This window comes from Leptidea sinapis, chromosome 15 (genome assembly GCF_905404315.1).
Source record: "Leptidea sinapis chromosome 15, ilLepSina1.1, whole genome shotgun sequence".
In the NCBI taxonomy this organism is placed as follows: Eukaryota; Metazoa; Arthropoda; class Insecta; order Lepidoptera; family Pieridae; genus Leptidea; species Leptidea sinapis.
Genome location: NC_066279.1, coordinates 12232850 through 12250310, shown reverse-complemented (window position 1 = coordinate 12250310; position 17461 = coordinate 12232850). Strand labels below are relative to the sequence as shown.

Genomic DNA, 17461 nt, shown 5'->3' with positions numbered 1-17461 from the left:
CTACTATATTTAACATAGGGAGTGACAATAACACTTGGTAAATGTCATGAAGCTACAACATCAGTTCGTAAAGAGGCTTTGATATGGGGAGAGGAACTGATAAGAAACTTCCAACAGTTTCCATCTCCAGTCATCTTAGCAGTCTCCATCAACTGGCTGTCACTGGCAGCCACTTGACGGTCAACCTCTAGTTCTAGTACCTGTCTACTCTTTCCAAAGTGGTTTCCTGTAAGTCAATCTATTACTTGTAAGTCTAGCTATGCGACAAGCTCATCGTTAACGTTATGTCTTATTTCTAAGAATTTTATTATCTGATCTAATTTTAGGATCTATCCTATTTGTAAAGGAGAATGGCGAGAGTGGACCCACATAATTTAAAAATTAAGGAAGTATCGTACAAGTACAAGTTTGTATTCATTATAAACATAAGTTTATACGATGTTTATATAAAAAATATTGAGGGTTAAGACATGGGAGTCAAAATAAATACATTATTATAATTTATTAAAAAATCACGGACTATTAAAAAAAATATGGACTCCGTGTCACCTAACATAACAGTGTAGTACCAAAACAAGCCAATTAACGTGTAAATACATAGCCTCACGCACACACTTACACTACTACAGGCCGATAGGCGGCCATTATGAGAATTGTCATCGTCTGTGACAGATCAGTTTGCGTCTCAATAAAACATTTTAAAAATGCCGTCGTGCGTTGTGAAAACGTGTAAAAACGATACTATATAAGTATTTGTGGCCATATATGATTATTTAAGGGAGAAAAAATTGTGTAACTAGTATCCCCCGTAACCACACACACACTAGCAAAACGGTGCTTCACTTGCTAATATCACGGCGCGGAGTCCATCTTTTTTTACTCGTCCGTCTAAAAAATAAGTCATCTTGCTTCTTACATCTGATCATCATTATTTATATGGATGTTCCGACACCATCAAACTATCTATGTACTCAAATAAGTAGTAATTCACTATAAAATACAATTATTATCGTTTTTAATACTAAAATGAGTAGGTAACTTCTTTAAAAGTATCGATACCTTCTTGAAAAAAAATGAATTGTGAATCCTCAATTCAAATTCAAATATTTTTATTCAAAATAGGGATGTGACATCACTTATTGAAAGTCAAAAAAACTACCACCCATTCCAACATGAATGCCTCAGGCCTGAGAAGAACTCAGCGGGCTTTTTTTTTCATCAAAAAATATGTTTACAAAGTAATATTGTACTGAGGGCAGTCGCTCCATTCCCAATCTGTGGTAACATTAAAAAAGTCATTTATGTTAAAGTTACCAGACAGACGTTTTTTTAACAAATCTTTTGAATAACGTAATACTTTTGTTTTTAACATTTTCTGGGATCTTGTTGTAAAAGCATACACTCCACAAAAGGCTTACTAACTCGACTTAGCCGCATAGTAGCCATTATAAGTTTATGTCTGTTCTTGGTGTTAACATTATGGTTATGACAGTTTCTAGCAAATTCACTTGATATGAACACACATTACATTATCAAGAATATATTGAGAAGCAACAGTTTCTTTGAATTTTGCTCTCAATGATTCTTCAGGACCTAAGTTATAAATAGCGCGAATAGCGCTTTTCTGCAGCACAAAATATATTGTATTAATATCGGCAGCGTTGCCCCATATCAATATACCATAGGACAATACTATGGAAATAACTAAAGTATAATAGCCGCGCCGTATTTATGTCAGTTAAAATATGTTTAATCTTTTTAACCGCGTATGCTGCAGAACTAAGTCTGTTCGCCAATACATCAATATGGGAGCTCCATAGTAACTTGGAATCCAGAGTAATGCGAAGAAATATAGCAGATTCCACCAAAATAATTAATGACAACAGAAAAAGCAAAGTATACTTAATTACAAAATAATAAAATGGTTTCAATCTTGTTTGCAAGCGAACATAAAATAAATTCAAAAATAGAGCACGGCAATACTTCAAGCCCGCCCAAGGTCCAGCCACATATGATCTCTGGTCTGGCGCACCCCAGTATCAGCTGGATCCATTAGACCGCGTGCAACGCAGAGCAGCTCAAATGGTCGTAAACCCAGTGCTCTGTGAACGGCTGGATCACTTGACGTTGCGTCTCTACGTCGCTTCATCGTGTGTCTTCCGAGTGTTCCGAAGAGCTGTTTCACCTGATTCCTGCCGCCGAATTCTACCTTTGCACGACACGTCACAAATTAGGTTATCATCCCCACCATCTGCTTGTGTGGCGGTCCTCCACAATGCGGTTTTCAAGGAGCTTTCTTCCACGTACTACAAAGCTGTGGACTAAGCTTCCTTGTTCGGTGTTTTCAGGACGATACGACGTGGGTACCTTCAAAAAAATCGCCTTCACCTTCCTTAAAGGCTGGAATAGCTCCTGTGATTTCTCTGGTGTTTGCAAGAAAATGCGAGCGGCGGTGATCATTTAACACCAGGTGCCTCGTACGCTCGTTTGTCCTCCTTTTTCATAAAAAAAAAACAAAAAGAACACATGAATCCGAGCAAACAGTGGCACCGGTTCAGTGCGCATATACTTATATTTATACAAGTAAGTTAAACAAATAAATGGAAATTAAAAAAACACCACGAGAGTATTGAGTACAGTAGATGCATTAATCCACACACATATTAAATAAATAAAGGTATGACAGCATAACTATAGATAAATAACATAATTTTAATTTTTACCAAACGACGCAGAGTTTCTGTTTACAGATCATCATCCAGCCACCACAAGTAGCGTCCGTTCACGAGCATGTCGCATGGACCAGCCATCGTATCCCTCGACCAAATTTTAGTGAATTTAAGCAAGCGTGATGAAGCCAGAAGAATAGGGTTTTCGAATCGCCGCTATAAATATTTCTATTAAATTTCTGAATCTACCACATTATGTTCGGAAAAAGGAGAGCTCGTGAGAAGAACAGACAAGAAACTCAGAGGCCATTCTTTTCAGTCAAAAGAGTATTTTACAATTGCTTTAATATACAAAAAATAATTAGTTAGTAAAGTGCTGCGCTGTGTGATTGTGTTCAAAGATAAAAGTGTTTTAAATATCAAATATTTCATAAAAAGTAATAAATTATAAATTGTATTCATATTAAGTATCGTATATTGGATGCATCAACCTTTAGATCTTGAATTTGTTGTTTGTGTAAGGATGCTTTGTGAACATGATGGTCGTGATTACTGTCATAATTAGTAAAGAAAGGGCGCTGGTGTGGGATGCAACTTGCGTCCACACTCCTCGTGTCCAAGTTAGTTCAGGTGTTACTAAAGCTGCTGCTTCGTCTGCCGAAGACAGCAAACGTCGTAAATATGTTGGTCCCAGTGATACATTATTTTGGTGTGCGAGACTCTTGGCCCGTGGGGCTCAGAGGCGCGGAGAATGTACAAAGGACTATCTAAGTACCTCAATACCTACTGGAAACCCAAGCGCTGGCAGGCAGTTTGGTCAGCCTAGCTATTCAACGCAGAAATGCTGCCAGTATTCTTGGTACACTTCCCCGTAACGATAATTTTAATTTCATGTAATCATAGTATTATAAATAAAGTAAATAGCTATAAGATTTTTTTATTCATAAAGTAGTCACAATTCATAATATGGATGCAACATTTTGGCAAGAAAGTGAATATTGTTAGGTAAGCAGTATCTTATCTGTTTAAGTAACGGTTAAGTAATACAGACATACTAACACATTTACGTAATTTACGTGACTTTCCCTACATAATAGTATTATTGTATAACCTATAAATACAGAATAATTTTTATTTGAATCACTTACAAAATTATATTCAAAGAAACAACAAAAAATACCAAAAAAAATGTCCGCCAAAACTGTTTTGTTACTCTGCGCTCAAGCCTTGTTCATTCAGGTAAGATGTGATTAAATACATTAAAACTGTTAATTGTATTAGAACTTGACAGAAATATTACAAAGACAATCACCACGGAGAGATAAAAATCATGTCTATAGTTGAATCTTGATGTTTTAAAAAAACTTTAAAATATCGAAGAAATTTTCAATTTTCGAATTTCATGCCGAGTAAAATTTTATTGCCTAGCCTATTGACGCCAGACAAATATGACTAGGGTTATCTGCAAATTAACTATTTCCACCAAAAACAATAATTACTCGATTATTAGTGAAAATGCGAAATGTGTATATATGCACTGCGTCTAGATTTATTGTTTCGTTGACAGAAAATAGTAGCAAAAAACATCCAATTTACATGCAAAACTATGTTGCAATTCTATTTATAACCCCAAAGCGATAAACTGATCTATAAGTGCTACAAATTTCTTATTCCAATAATTATGTTGCAGTGCATTACAAGCCAGTGCCTGAACGCCTACGACAGCTTGGGCCGTGGAGCTGAAGCCTGGGCTATGGGAGCTTATGGGGCACCTTACAATGGAGCACCTTTAGCTGCCCAATACCCTGGCTACAACGCAGCTTCTCTAGCAGCTTCAAACTCCGGTGGATTAGCTATAACAAGCTCCTCACCTATCTCGCCTAACGGTGTATCCATGATCTCCGAGAACGCAATCGAAGGACCCTTAGCTGTGGGAGGTAGCATTCCATTCCTGGGTGCTGTTGCTTTGGAAGGTCCATTGCCGTCTGCTGGTGCTGGTGGCGTTGCTTACGGAAGCGGAAACGGCAACGTGGCCATCATGGCTGAGAATTTGTCTGGATATGGCCTATCTGCTGGTTATATGGGACCAGGATATGGTCAAGCTTTTGGTGCGGGTTATGGCCCAGCTGGTCCTCTGGGTTTCAACGGCTGTGGAGCTTATTAAAATAAATACTAAATAAATAAATTAGTTAATTTAGACAATATTTCCTTGTTTCATTGTAATAGTCCTGATTAAATCCTTGATGGGTTGAAGGTTACATACACAGGCGTAGTTGTAGCAGTTATAGATTGCAAATGCAAATTAATTGTCTTCTCTACAAAAAACTCTTTTCTCTACCTACCTAGTCATATGTTCATCTTCTAAAAATAGCTCAGTTTTTTCTATAATATTAACAGGTAGGTTATCGTAATTTTAAATCAATATTCTTTCGTTGTCAAATCTACAATAGTTGCGGATAGTAATGTATGCGTTGGAAGACAACGACATAGTCAACATACTTCATTTTTCCTTTCAAAAGTATAAACTATTTAAATACCATGACGCGAGCTACACGCGTCCTCTCGAATAACAAACAACTTTTTTTTGCTGTCGGCTCTTGGTCTAAGTACGAAAAATCATTGAAACACAACCATTGAACGTACTTAGTATAGGTAGTATATAGGTAATGTTACTCATGGTTATTTCGTAATAATAATAATAACTTTAAATTAGATTGTTACAGCGTCTTAGGGAAGCTTATAAAAAAATTATTTCAATCACAATGACCTATATTATGCTTTGCTATTTATGTTTCTCCATTTTTAACCTTTAGCCTCTACTGGTCCATAAGATCGGTCGGATCCAAAGAGTATAATAATATATAGGGAAAAGAGAGCCCTCTCTACGCATTATGGGCTGTCTATATGAACACTAGCGCCATCTGGAGATTGGCCCCGAAAATAACTATATATAAGCTCGAAATTATAAAATTCATTTTTGTTGTGACGCAATTAAATAACTAACTCTACTTTTTAATGTAGGTATTGCAATTTTTTACCATGTTGAAATTGCGCGTAGAGTTAGTTATTTAATTTTGTCACAACATAGAACATATAGGATACATCCGCAAACGCTAGAAGTAGCCGCCATTTTATGATCAGTGGGCAGTGGAAAAAATATAGAAAAGTTGAAAGGTTTCAAAGCGAGTGACAGCTGACAAAGCTTTCATTTTCGGGCCAACTAACAGATGGCACTATAGTCTTCTGAAAACGTCACTTTAAGGCGACTGTCCCACCCCTGGTCGGATCGGCGAAGTAGGTGACGTACACCGATACTCGCGCGTGCGTCACTGCGCGCTCGAAATTCCCTAGTCCCTACTGGATAGCATAGCTGGGTTATTTCTTATAATAATTAACGATGAGGAGCGGGCACTTTTCTTTGTTAAATAACAAAATGATTCTGTTCTAGTTTAGTTATGTCTTTGATATATGAAACTCAAAATATGTTATCTTACCTACATGCCTTATTTTGCATATAAATGATATAAAAAGCACATTGTCAGAAAGATAAAGGTTTGCTGAACTTATTTAAAAAACGATTAATTACTATTTAAAAAAAAAGGTTTTAGTGACTTATGGTGTGGATTTTTAGAGGATTAACACAATAACTTCTGAAATCATCTATTTATTAATCTCTTCATTTCAACTATGTGAGAAGCTATGGAATGTAACCATTTACCGCCATCGGTATAATTTTGTTTTGTGACGTTATAATTCTTTTTGCTATGCTTTCACGACTTAACTATACAGCCAATTATTAATTGATTTATTGAAATAATTGATTGTTTAACACAGCTTTAGTGCGACAGGACATGAGGTATATTTAAACCCAAAAAAACCTGATCTAACCAAACACCAATTATTATCAAGATCGTGAAAACCGGTCATGAGACTTTATATTTAAACAAAATATTTCAGAATAATATATAATACTTGTACAAGTGAGCTTAGTTGCTCATTATGCACGAGGCTGTCGGTTTCATCCCGAGCCGTGGGCGAAGCCTTTATACAGCCGAGTGTCTAGCCTTTCCGTTCCAGGAAACTGATAGCGGTATGCCTCAGATCGGTGTGATTTAGGCGCTCGCGCAGCATTCTGTAAAATTTGTGCCTCGGGGCACAGGAGTAAGTTGCTCAGTTTGATACGCACTTTTTCAACACGCTTGCGAGAAAAAATCAAACATGTATTGCATAAATCGTTTGATTATTAAAATAATTGCTCTGTCAATGTAACAAAACTATCGCAAACAGCTAAGTAATTTTGTCTAGATTTTGCAGGTATTTCGTTTGCATGTTGTGGTGCATTTAGTATTTCTGATGGGGTTAAATCTATCAATTGCTTATATTCTGTACTAAAACTTGTCATTTTTACAATTATTTACCACACAGCAACAAATGCGGTATAAACAAGATATAAAATGGCGCGCAAGTTTTTTTTATTGCACGCTTAAAATGTAAAGTGATTGAGTACATATAACCATTTTTTTTTATTTTACTATACAGCCAACATTCAACTAAACAATTTATAATTATTTCTTGTGAATTATAAATGATTTGATAATAATAAATGTTTTTTCGTCTTAATTAGGGCCATATTTATATATTCCAAAAATGTAAACCAATTTTCAGCGGCATAAAACGTCTTTGTTGTTTCAAAAAAACAACAAAGACGGTTAATTTGAAAATGAAAATGCTCTGTTTAATCTCACATAATTTTCTAAGTCTCACTTTACGATCAAGTGTGTTTAAAAAAATTACAGACAGAGCCTATATATTTATATAGTGGTATATAATATTATGTGGTAACCATAGTATGAAATTGAAAAAAAAACACGTTGCTCTACCAACTAAAGTCGAAAACTGGGCTTGGGGCATTTTCGTCATCATATGATTTCTTAAAATGGATTTTTTTTTACTACCCCTATCTTAGCCTATAATTAAAACGATCGTATAGAAATAGCTAGTTTTATTTCAGCACTTTTAAAGATACCTAAAATAATACTTGTTATGGCATGACATTGAGAGTCAGGAACAAGATTGAAGCAGAGATTTTGAAAGGTTGCATTGTGCTGCAACTGTGTTAGATGTTTTTATACCTCGAATTTATCTAATTACAAAGAACATTCTATTTAATTTTTAGCGTGTACAGTTTTCATTAGCTACTGTTAACCAGTATCTATAAGAAAAGCAGAAGGACAAACTATTTCCATCGCAGGCGTAGGTTTGAGTTGGTTATGGTGCACTTATAATGTATTATAATATGCGCAACTTACTTCTATGCACACACATATGGACTTTCAATTTCTGTTTTGAAATATTAAGTAGTATTAGAAACACCAAAATAATCATGTAAATTGTTATTTATTTTATTTATTTACTTCAGAGAAAACTTCAAAATGAACTACATATATGGAAAACAATAAATATTCGAAAATATTAATTTATCAATAAACCCAATAATAAATTTTAATTTAGTAGAGATTTTAATTTGTATCTACATGTACTTCATAAATATATAATTACCAATATACATAAATACAATAATCATAATATACAAAAAATGGAGTTAAAGGAGAATTACTTCAGTCGTGTGGTCTAAAGCACACTCGTTTTTATTTGGATTATATATGCATGCGTGCAACACAATACAAGTACCTAATATAACAGTAGCGTAACTCAGCGATCCCCTTGAAATTTATACCTACGTCATGAGTGAAGTGCTAGGGTTGGTACATACAAAAAGATTGACGACGCGGACGGCGCGGCGCGGCTAATTTACCTCGGACAGCGACCAGTCTTAGCGGCGAACAGCATAGCACTCAATTGTTTTGTCTTCCCAAGATTTCTTAGAGGCCTTTTAAATCGTGTGTAAGTGTGCGTGTGTAGAATAGAGTATGGGGAATAGAAATTACAAGTAAAGCGAAATAGGAAAATCTAATAACCTTTATATTCAAGTAAACCATCATAATTTTAGAAATATATTTATTACGTCACGACGGTACATCGGTTCGTAATGTAGCTTTGACATGAGGAGGAAAACCGATAAGAAACATATATTTTTAAATCATATAACAACATATTATACAGTATAATCTATGTGCAACATACATCCAACAAGTTGAGGGATCTTTAGTAAATTGTACTTGTTAAAATACTAACCTCATTTAATATTCACAAGGTGTGACGCTATTAGATTTTTAATAGATACTTGGAGGGATCATAATATATGAATAGAAAATATAACAAAATAACTGATAGTTGTTATAAGTACATAACTCGTGCATCGATTCAGGCGGTCTAGTATTAAGTTAAAGTAATGTTTTATTACTGTACTATGCTGTTGATAATCGAGTGTGCTGAAGCTATGAGCTAGCAGAAAATCATCATCAGCATCCCAAAAATTTCCACGACGATCGATCCTGCGCTGCCCTCATCTAACGTATTCCGGCGATCTTGACCAGATCGTTGGTCCATCTTGTGGGGGGCCTACCAACACTGCGTCTTCCGGTACGTGGTCGCTATTCGAGGACTTTACTGCCCCAACGGCCATCTGTCCGTCGAACTATGTGCCCTGCCTACTGCCACTTCAGTTTCGACTATGTCGGTTACTTTGGTTCTCCTACGGATCTCCTCATTTCTGATTCGATCTCGCAGGGAAACTCCGAGAATAGCCCTCTCCATTGCCCTCTGAGCGACCATGAGCTTTCTCATAAGGCCCATAGTTAGCGACCACGTCTGTGTACCGTAAGTCATCACTGGCAACACACACTGGTTGAAAACCTTCGTCTTTAGACACTGCGGTATTTGAGACGAGAAGATTTTACGGAGCTTCCCGAACGCTGCCCATCCGAGTTGGATATCAGAGAATAGTAATTAAATTAGCAGCTATTTTGACACTGAAAGTATCACTCCTTACTCACTCCTCTATATAGCTTATCAACCAACTTCTTATGTGGGGGTTTCGATATTTGCATTCCGTCAAATTTCATCTTGAGACGGCGAAGTCAGCCTTGTTCTGTGTGACCAAGACACAGATCTCCTTTTTGGCTGATATTTTCTATCTCTCTTACTCGAGGCATAAACTGAAGCACAGCCTGTGTGTGTGCGTAATAGGAATTATTAGTGGCCATTTTCGTATATAGACGTCCTTGAGTTTTGTCTTTGGTCAAACCTCAGATCAAATTCATTTTCAAATAAGATCAATAACAAAATGATCAGTGTCTCTTTGTTTTGACTTGATATTTTTGTTTTTTTAAGTGTTGGTTTAAAAATTGCTTAAAACGTCTTAAAAGTATGGGCCGCAAACAGAGGCCTAGTATACAATATATCCGACAACAATGAGCAAAAAAATCAAAACACACATTAAAACAAACATTCCAGTGGTAGGCTCCATTGCACAGGATGCCAGCTAGATTTTGGGTTCCTCGACGGCGCCTATTTCTGCCGTGAAGCCGTAATGTGTAAGCATTATTGTGTTGACTTAGCATCATGTCTCATCATGTCTCAAGGTGACTTGAATTTTTGGGTTTTTCAAGAATCCTGAGTGGCTATGCATTGTAATCGCTGGTTCCTATCAAATACCATCAGCTGAACGTCCTGCTCGTCTCGTCCCTTATTTACTTAAAAAAAAACACAGACACAGAATATTTCCTTCCGATTCAGTTTTCAAAATTTTGCTGCGATTGGTTAATTTTTGGAGATGGAATTTGTCGAGAACGAAACCGCTATTTTTAGTCGGAGTTGTAGTTGTCTTTATCGTACTTATGATGAAGCTATGACTTTTTATTTGGAAGCATGCGTGGTATGGAAAGTTGCGAGTGCTTAAGTTATGTACCAGTGGGTGGCTCCATTGCACAGGATGCCGGCTAGATTATGAGTACCACAACATGTTAATATTACTGTGTTTCGGTCTGAAGGGTGCCGTAGCTAGTGAAATTATTGTGCAAATGAGACTTAACATCTTATGTCTCCAGGTGACGAGCGCAATTTTAGTGCCGCTCAGAATTTTTGAGTTTTTCAAGAATCCTGACCAGCACTGCATTGTAATGAGCAGAGCGTATCAATTAGCATCAGCTGAACGCCCTATCCGTCGCGTCCCTTATTGTCATAAAAAAAAATATGTGCAGAGCAGAGAACCTACAGTAGACGCACAATACAAGTAATAGGACAGTAGCGTAACTCAGTGCTCTCCTTGAAATTTATACCTACGTCTGAGCAGAGTGCTAGGGTTGATATATATACAAAAAGATTGACGACGAGGACGGCACGTTGTAGCTAATTTAACTCGGACAGCAACCAATCTCGGCAGTCACCAGAGACCAGTGTCGAACTCAATAGTTTTGTCTTCCCAAGCGTGCTTAGCGGCTGTGTTAATCATGTCCATGTGTGCGTGCGTCGATTTGGGGACTCTAGTGTGAAGTTAAAGTACTGTTTTATTACTGTATTGTGGTTGACGTTCGTATAACACCGAGAGTATCACATCTAGCTAGCTTTTCTATAGAAACGGCCAAATAGTCTGGTAGTTTAGCTTGCGCCTGCGTAGCACATCTCTGGTGGAAGACACAGTGTTATTGATTATGTTATCAGACCTTTTTGATACGAAATAGAATACATACCAATCATTCTTACATAACGTTTGGGACTTTCGTAAGCAATCACTGATTAGGATAAATTGAAACATCATTTCCGAGAATTGTGATTTAATCGATATACAATATTTATATATAAGAACGTTGTAAATGTAATATTTATCAGTCCGTCTAGATATTTTTATAAAAATGTATTTGAAATTTGTATTGTCTTTATGCTTCCTGCTACTTCAGGTATGTTATAAAAATAAACTCGTTATCTTGCACAAATTCTTTAGTTAGTTAGTTAATTTATTTAAGGAGTTGTTTTATTATATAAGAAATATTACAACGTGTTAATTACTTTTTTTTTATTGTGTTAACTTTTAAAAAATCATTAGAAAGCGAGTTACACTTATAAACAGATATTCTCTAAATTCCTTCTTCATGAAAAATCAAAAATTTCATTTTCGTAGTACAACGTTGGGCGATATAATAATAAAAGTGACTTATTATGATTTTTGCAGACCACTTTGGGACAATACCATGGTAACCCTTACGGAGCAGTGAATGCAGTTGCAGCAGAAACAGCAATGGCTAACAATATAGCTTACAATGCTGCTGCTAAAGCTGGAATAGCAAATAGTATGATAGCAGACGCAGCATTCACTAACAACTTAGCAGGATTCAATCCAGAACTGGGACATTTCAATGGAGGTAGTTTTATGGTCAGAAGCTCTTCGCCTATAGCTCCAAGTGGAGTAACTGTACAATCAGAGAATCTTTTAGTGGAAGGACCACTGGCTGTCCAGGGTCAAATGCCATTCTTAGGAGTAGTGGCCGTAGAAGGTCCTTTGACTGCGACAGGTCAAGGATCAGTATCATATGGGAGTGGCAACGGAAATGTGGGAATGGTAGGAGAGAGCATTGAAGGTATGCCAGCTTCTGGCTACGGTGCTGGTAATTTTGGAATGGCAAATGGTCTAAATGGTATGCCAATAGCTCGCAATGGTAATGGATTAGGTGTATATAAAAGATAATATTATATTGTTTAATAAATTATACGTTGTTATTTAGTCGGTGTTATTATTTGAACTTGGTAATCATCATAAATTGAGTACAACGCCATCTACATTTGCATTTCCAAAATAAGCATTTACAATGGCAAAACCAAGTATCTATCCCTACTCTTTGACCAAACTAAAAGACATTAAACAGGTCTAGGAGGAGAGAAATTCGTTGATTGTCTTGATTTATATATTTCAAGAATTGACTATGAACCAATGAGCACTTTGTCGGCTCTGCTTGTGCTTCAGAACGACCAATCAAATCAAATCAAATCAAAAATATTTTGTTTCGTAGGTAAATTGTATTACACTTGAAATATGTTATTTTTAAAGCTCGTTCGGAAGGCAGATTTCCTTAGAGAACAACGAGGTTGAATAACAGGTTCTTATTTTCAATTAAATTTAAAAATTATTTCAATTACAATATACGCAAACTGATGCAACAAAATACTCAAACGTCGCTTACTAAATGCCTTACACGAGTAAGTCAAAAAAATGTAAATTAATAAGTTAAAACATAGTTATAGTTGTTGAGTACTTACATACACACGGCCTTACAAATAAAATTGGCATTAAGTCATAACTAATCATAACCCAATAATATGTAAAATGTTTACAAATAGACATTTTGCTTACGAATGGTTTGTTCGGACGTATAACGTTTCCCGCGTTTATTTGCAAGGCAGCTTGTCATTAGGAAAACTTCAGAATTATCATTGTATTGACAGTGTTGTCAACGATAATGTAAACATTTTGCATTTTCTTTGTTTATCATCGGTTATAACTTTATACCAAGTTTTTTTGTAAGACCGTTAAAGTACAAGTAGAAAGGCAGAAAGAAATTTATTTTCTAAAAATTTTATTCCTTTAGAATTCTTTTTGATGTCATTTCTAATACTACTAGATACTACTACCGCTTCGGAAACAAATGGCGCTCTGAGAGAGAAGAAACGGCGCAAGAAACTCTCCCAGCATTCTTTTTTTGCGCTCTTTTCAATAAAAATATAAAATATTGCACAGTCATTTCTATCGCTATAAAATAATCACAATCTAGTCCCAGGCTGATCATTTAGATATTCAGTAGTGGAGTAATAGGATTTACGACAGAGCCATTTTTTATAAAACATTGAAATTTATTTATAGATAAAGCCTGAACAGTGGTTGGGACTTTATTATAGAAGTGTAAACATTTACCCTTAAAGCTATTATGTATCTTATGAAGCCTACTAGAAGTAGTTATAAGCAATCCCTTATTTCTAGTGTTATAATAATGAAATCACTATTAAGAGCAAAAAGGTGACGATTTTTGTGAACGTATATTAAATTTTCATAAATGTACTGACAATGAACAGTCATAATATTTATTTCTTTAAATTTTTCTCTGAGAGACTGTCTATAACCAAGTTGATATATAGCACGAACAGCTCTCTTTTGCAGAGTAAACACTATATCAATGTCAGCAGCATGAGCCCATAGTAAATTACCGTACGTCATGATGCTGTGAAAATAAGTGAAGTACACTAATCTAGTGTTTACCTCGTCATCAATATCTGCACTTCGTTTCACTTTAAAAATAAGTGAAGTATCGTCAGCAAACAATACAATCTCATGGCTACCATCTACCACAAACGGTCGATCGTTAATATATATAAGAAACAAGAAAGGACCGAGAATAAAACCCTGCGGAACACTGTGGGAATAGCCCACAGTTTTACCCGAAGAACGTTTGCCATTTACATCGACTATTTGAACTCTTTCGATTAAATAAGATTTTAACAGATTAAGGGCTCGATTTTTTACTCCATAATGCTTTAGTTTTAGGATTAAAGTTGGTGACGCAGTCAAATGCTTTAGACAAATCACAAAAAATGCCCAATGCATCCTCTGACTCTCCCCAGGCGTCAAAGATGTGCTGAATGAGTCTGGTACCCGCATTAATTGTTGATAAGCCCCTAGAGAAACCAAATTGATTTTTGTTAAATAATTTACAAAAATGCATTTGTAGCTGCTGAAGCAAAAGTTTTTCAAAAATTTTACTAAAAACAGGGAGTACTGAAATAGACATGAAATTAGCAGGGTCAAAAGAATTGCACGATTTAAACAAAGGTATAACTTTGCTGTATTTCATGAGGTCAGGGAACGCAACCTCATATAGATGAGGTTGTGTTTAGGCTGAATTAGCGTTAAATATTATTGCTAATTCAGGTGCTATAATGTCAAGTATGTATTTTACAATATTAGTCGAATGGCCCCATGGGTCTTTTGTATTTTTTAGGTTAATTAATTTGAAGATTTTTATTATATCGCTACCTGTAACATACTTAAATTTCAAATCAGTGGAAGATACTGGTACATGTAATTTAAGCATATCATGTGCTGCTTTTGGTGAAGAGTTAAGGTCTTGTTAATCGGGATTTCGGAGTAGAGTAGTAGATGCATCAATCCACACAAACCGTAAATAAAGGCCTTATGCGAGTATTTTATTAGCTATTCTTTACAAAAAAAATATATAATATTATTATTTATATTTAATTTTATTGTAAATAATTTATTATAGCCAGATTGGTGAGGATTCGCACAGGCCCAGAGAGCCTTAAATATTTATTGCATACAATGTTATATATTGTACAATAATATTGAACCTTAGTAAATATAAAAAACACCATAATATTATTATGGATGTAACTCATACATAGCCATGAAATGTCGTTATAATAATAATAATATTGACACTTTTTTTACACAAATTACCTTGCCCCAAGTTAAGCATATATAGCCTGTGTTATGGGCTACAAGACAATGATATATTTAATACAATATACTTACTTAAACATACATAAATTCATATAAACATACATAAAGACATTTAAACATCCTTATTATTAGTTATTATAGAAGTTTATTACATGCAGAGACTGTGAATCCTTTGGAGTTGCAAGGAGGGGGTGGTGATCACTTAATACCAGGTAACCCGTACGCTCGTTTGTCCTCCTTTTCCATAAAAAGCCACTTGCTGAGCTATTTTGTCGCCAAACCCGGCGATCACCACATGTAACTTTATCCTCATATTTCGGATTTATAATACTCGAGGTTGCTAGATAAACAAGCTTAGTTATTGTAAGCAAAAAGCGTGATTTATGATAGATTCGTGATGTGAATGACGCCGTTCTTTCAGAGTTGTACACGAAATTGTGAATATTGTGTAAAACCCGTCAAAACAAAAATATTGCAATTGAATTATTTGTATTCTTTTTACTTTAATGAACACGTTCTAATATGATGTAATGATGTCTTTATGTCGGTTTCGGTATCCATTTTCAGCAAAAAAGTAAACACAAGCAAGAGCACGCTACATACTGGTTACGTGATAAACATGGATTTTCTCAATTCCGCAAACTTGAAGCGAATGACCTTGAGCCTTGTGAATGGTTATTGAGAATGCAAGACGTATTTTTCATTGGTTTAATTTATATTGTTTGGAGTCGTAATTATATTTTTGTTTAAAATAACAATGTGTAAGTTTTCTGTCTGTAACGCTAGCTGTTGTTCAATTCTTACATGTTATAGGTACGTTGTTAGTGACTTACAATAAACTAGCGTATAGATGAACAAAGCGTATAAGAGAGAAGGACATCTCTAACGAACATACAGCAAGATAGAAAAAGAAAGCAAAACTATTGTTATTGTAACAGATTTTAATTGAAAAATCGTAAAAAATCAGCCACGCTTGTAAATAACGCACGCATGGACAAATCAAATTTTGTCTTACATTTTCTGGCTATCAGGTCGTCTATACACTAGAGTATTTAAAGTCTATGAGAGCTACCATTATTTGATTCATATTGCATCTATACGATTAAAACCATTTTACACTATTTTTATATTAAACAGAGTTGTTTACAAAAACATGTGCTCTCTTGGACTACACAGTTCGAAAGTAAACCGACGCAATTAATCAGAGCGTATTTGAAGGAAAACATACACATACACACTCACGCCTTCTCCCCGTCGTGGTAGGCAGAGACAACAGAACACTTGCTTCTATCCTTACAAACCTCACGCGCTTCCTCTATATTCATTACTCTTTTCATACATGGTCACCGGTTCTGGGTGCTTTGGACTTTTCCTTTTTTCAATATATCCATGATTTGGTGTACGAATGGCCGACGAGGTCTACCGTGACCGATTTGCCCACATACACTTGCCTTATATAATTCATTAGTCATTCTTTCTTCACTCATTCGCTTCACGTGTCCAAAACATTTCAGCATTCCTTTCTCGATCTATGTAACGACATTTTCTTTTAGACCACAGCGCGCTCGTATTACTCGTACCGCATTCGAAATTCTATCAATCAGTCTTGAAAAAATATGTTTACAATACTTCTGAATGTCAACCAAATCTCTCAGCTTATTTGTTATTTTGAGCATTCATTACACGTCATTGTTCACGCTCGCCAAACGCAGCGATATTTTTATAGGTTTAGCTTTATTAGAGATCCATAACTTTAAATATTGAATGAACTTATGAGTCTGTCAACATAAGCCCTTGGTGCACCAGATCACAAATGAGATCAAAAAGCGATGGCTCACCTGCGCCGGAGCTAGAATTGTGTCAGGCAAAATTCTTGACGCTCCTTGCATGGTACTATTGTCGCGTGGTGGTTTCAATCCATGACTGACGCTCAAAACACGGTCATGATAGCACGTTAAAGTGAGTAAGCTTAATGAATATTATAGCTTAAGCTTACTCTAAGTTCTAAATATATTGAAACGGAAGCTTATAGGGCGCCGTAGTAAGTCACGTAAAAGGACCGAAAGCACTGCAATATGGTCCAAAACCTATTTGTGGACTGCCTAAGAGCGTCATTAATCACACCTTTATAAACGAATGTCAACAAGAAGAACTTAAAGGCAAGGCAACTCAACAACAACAACGTAACTACACAAGTTGATTCCAAAGCACTGATAAAGGCATTCTACAAGAGAAATGCGAATTAAGCCCTATCATTGAGCTGGAAAAATTTCAGGATAATAACTGCGCACTGTCGCCTAAACGACTCAGTGTGGTCTAAATCAAAAACAAAAAAGCTTGAAGATTTTTCCTCTTTATCTCCTCTCCC

The 17461-nt window shown here is 35.7% G+C and overlaps 1 protein-coding gene across 1 annotated transcript; it reads left to right on the top strand.

Moving 5' to 3' along the window:
• Positions 1–9303: 9303 nt before the first annotated feature.
• Positions 9304–12348, top strand: LOC126968198 (chorion class CB protein PC404-like). The gene is made up of 2 exons (XM_050813056.1): positions 9304–9348; positions 11800–12348. The coding sequence occupies exons 1-2, from the start codon at positions 9304–9306 to the stop codon at positions 12310–12312; spliced, it is 558 nt and encodes a 185-aa protein (XP_050669013.1). The 3' UTR covers positions 12313–12348.
• The last annotated feature ends 5113 nt before the right edge of the window (positions 12349–17461 follow it).

What these genes read in the sequence shown, in the direction of transcription:
- LOC126968198 (XM_050813056.1), top strand. Translation starts at nt 9,304, where the DNA reads ATGTCGGTTACTTTGGTTCTCCTACGGATCTCCTCATTTCTGATT. An exon ending in GGATCTCCTCATTTCTGATT is followed by an intron (nt 9,349 to 11,799) that starts CGATCTCGCAGG and finishes TGATTTTTGCAG; the next exon opens with ACCACTTTGGGACAATACCA.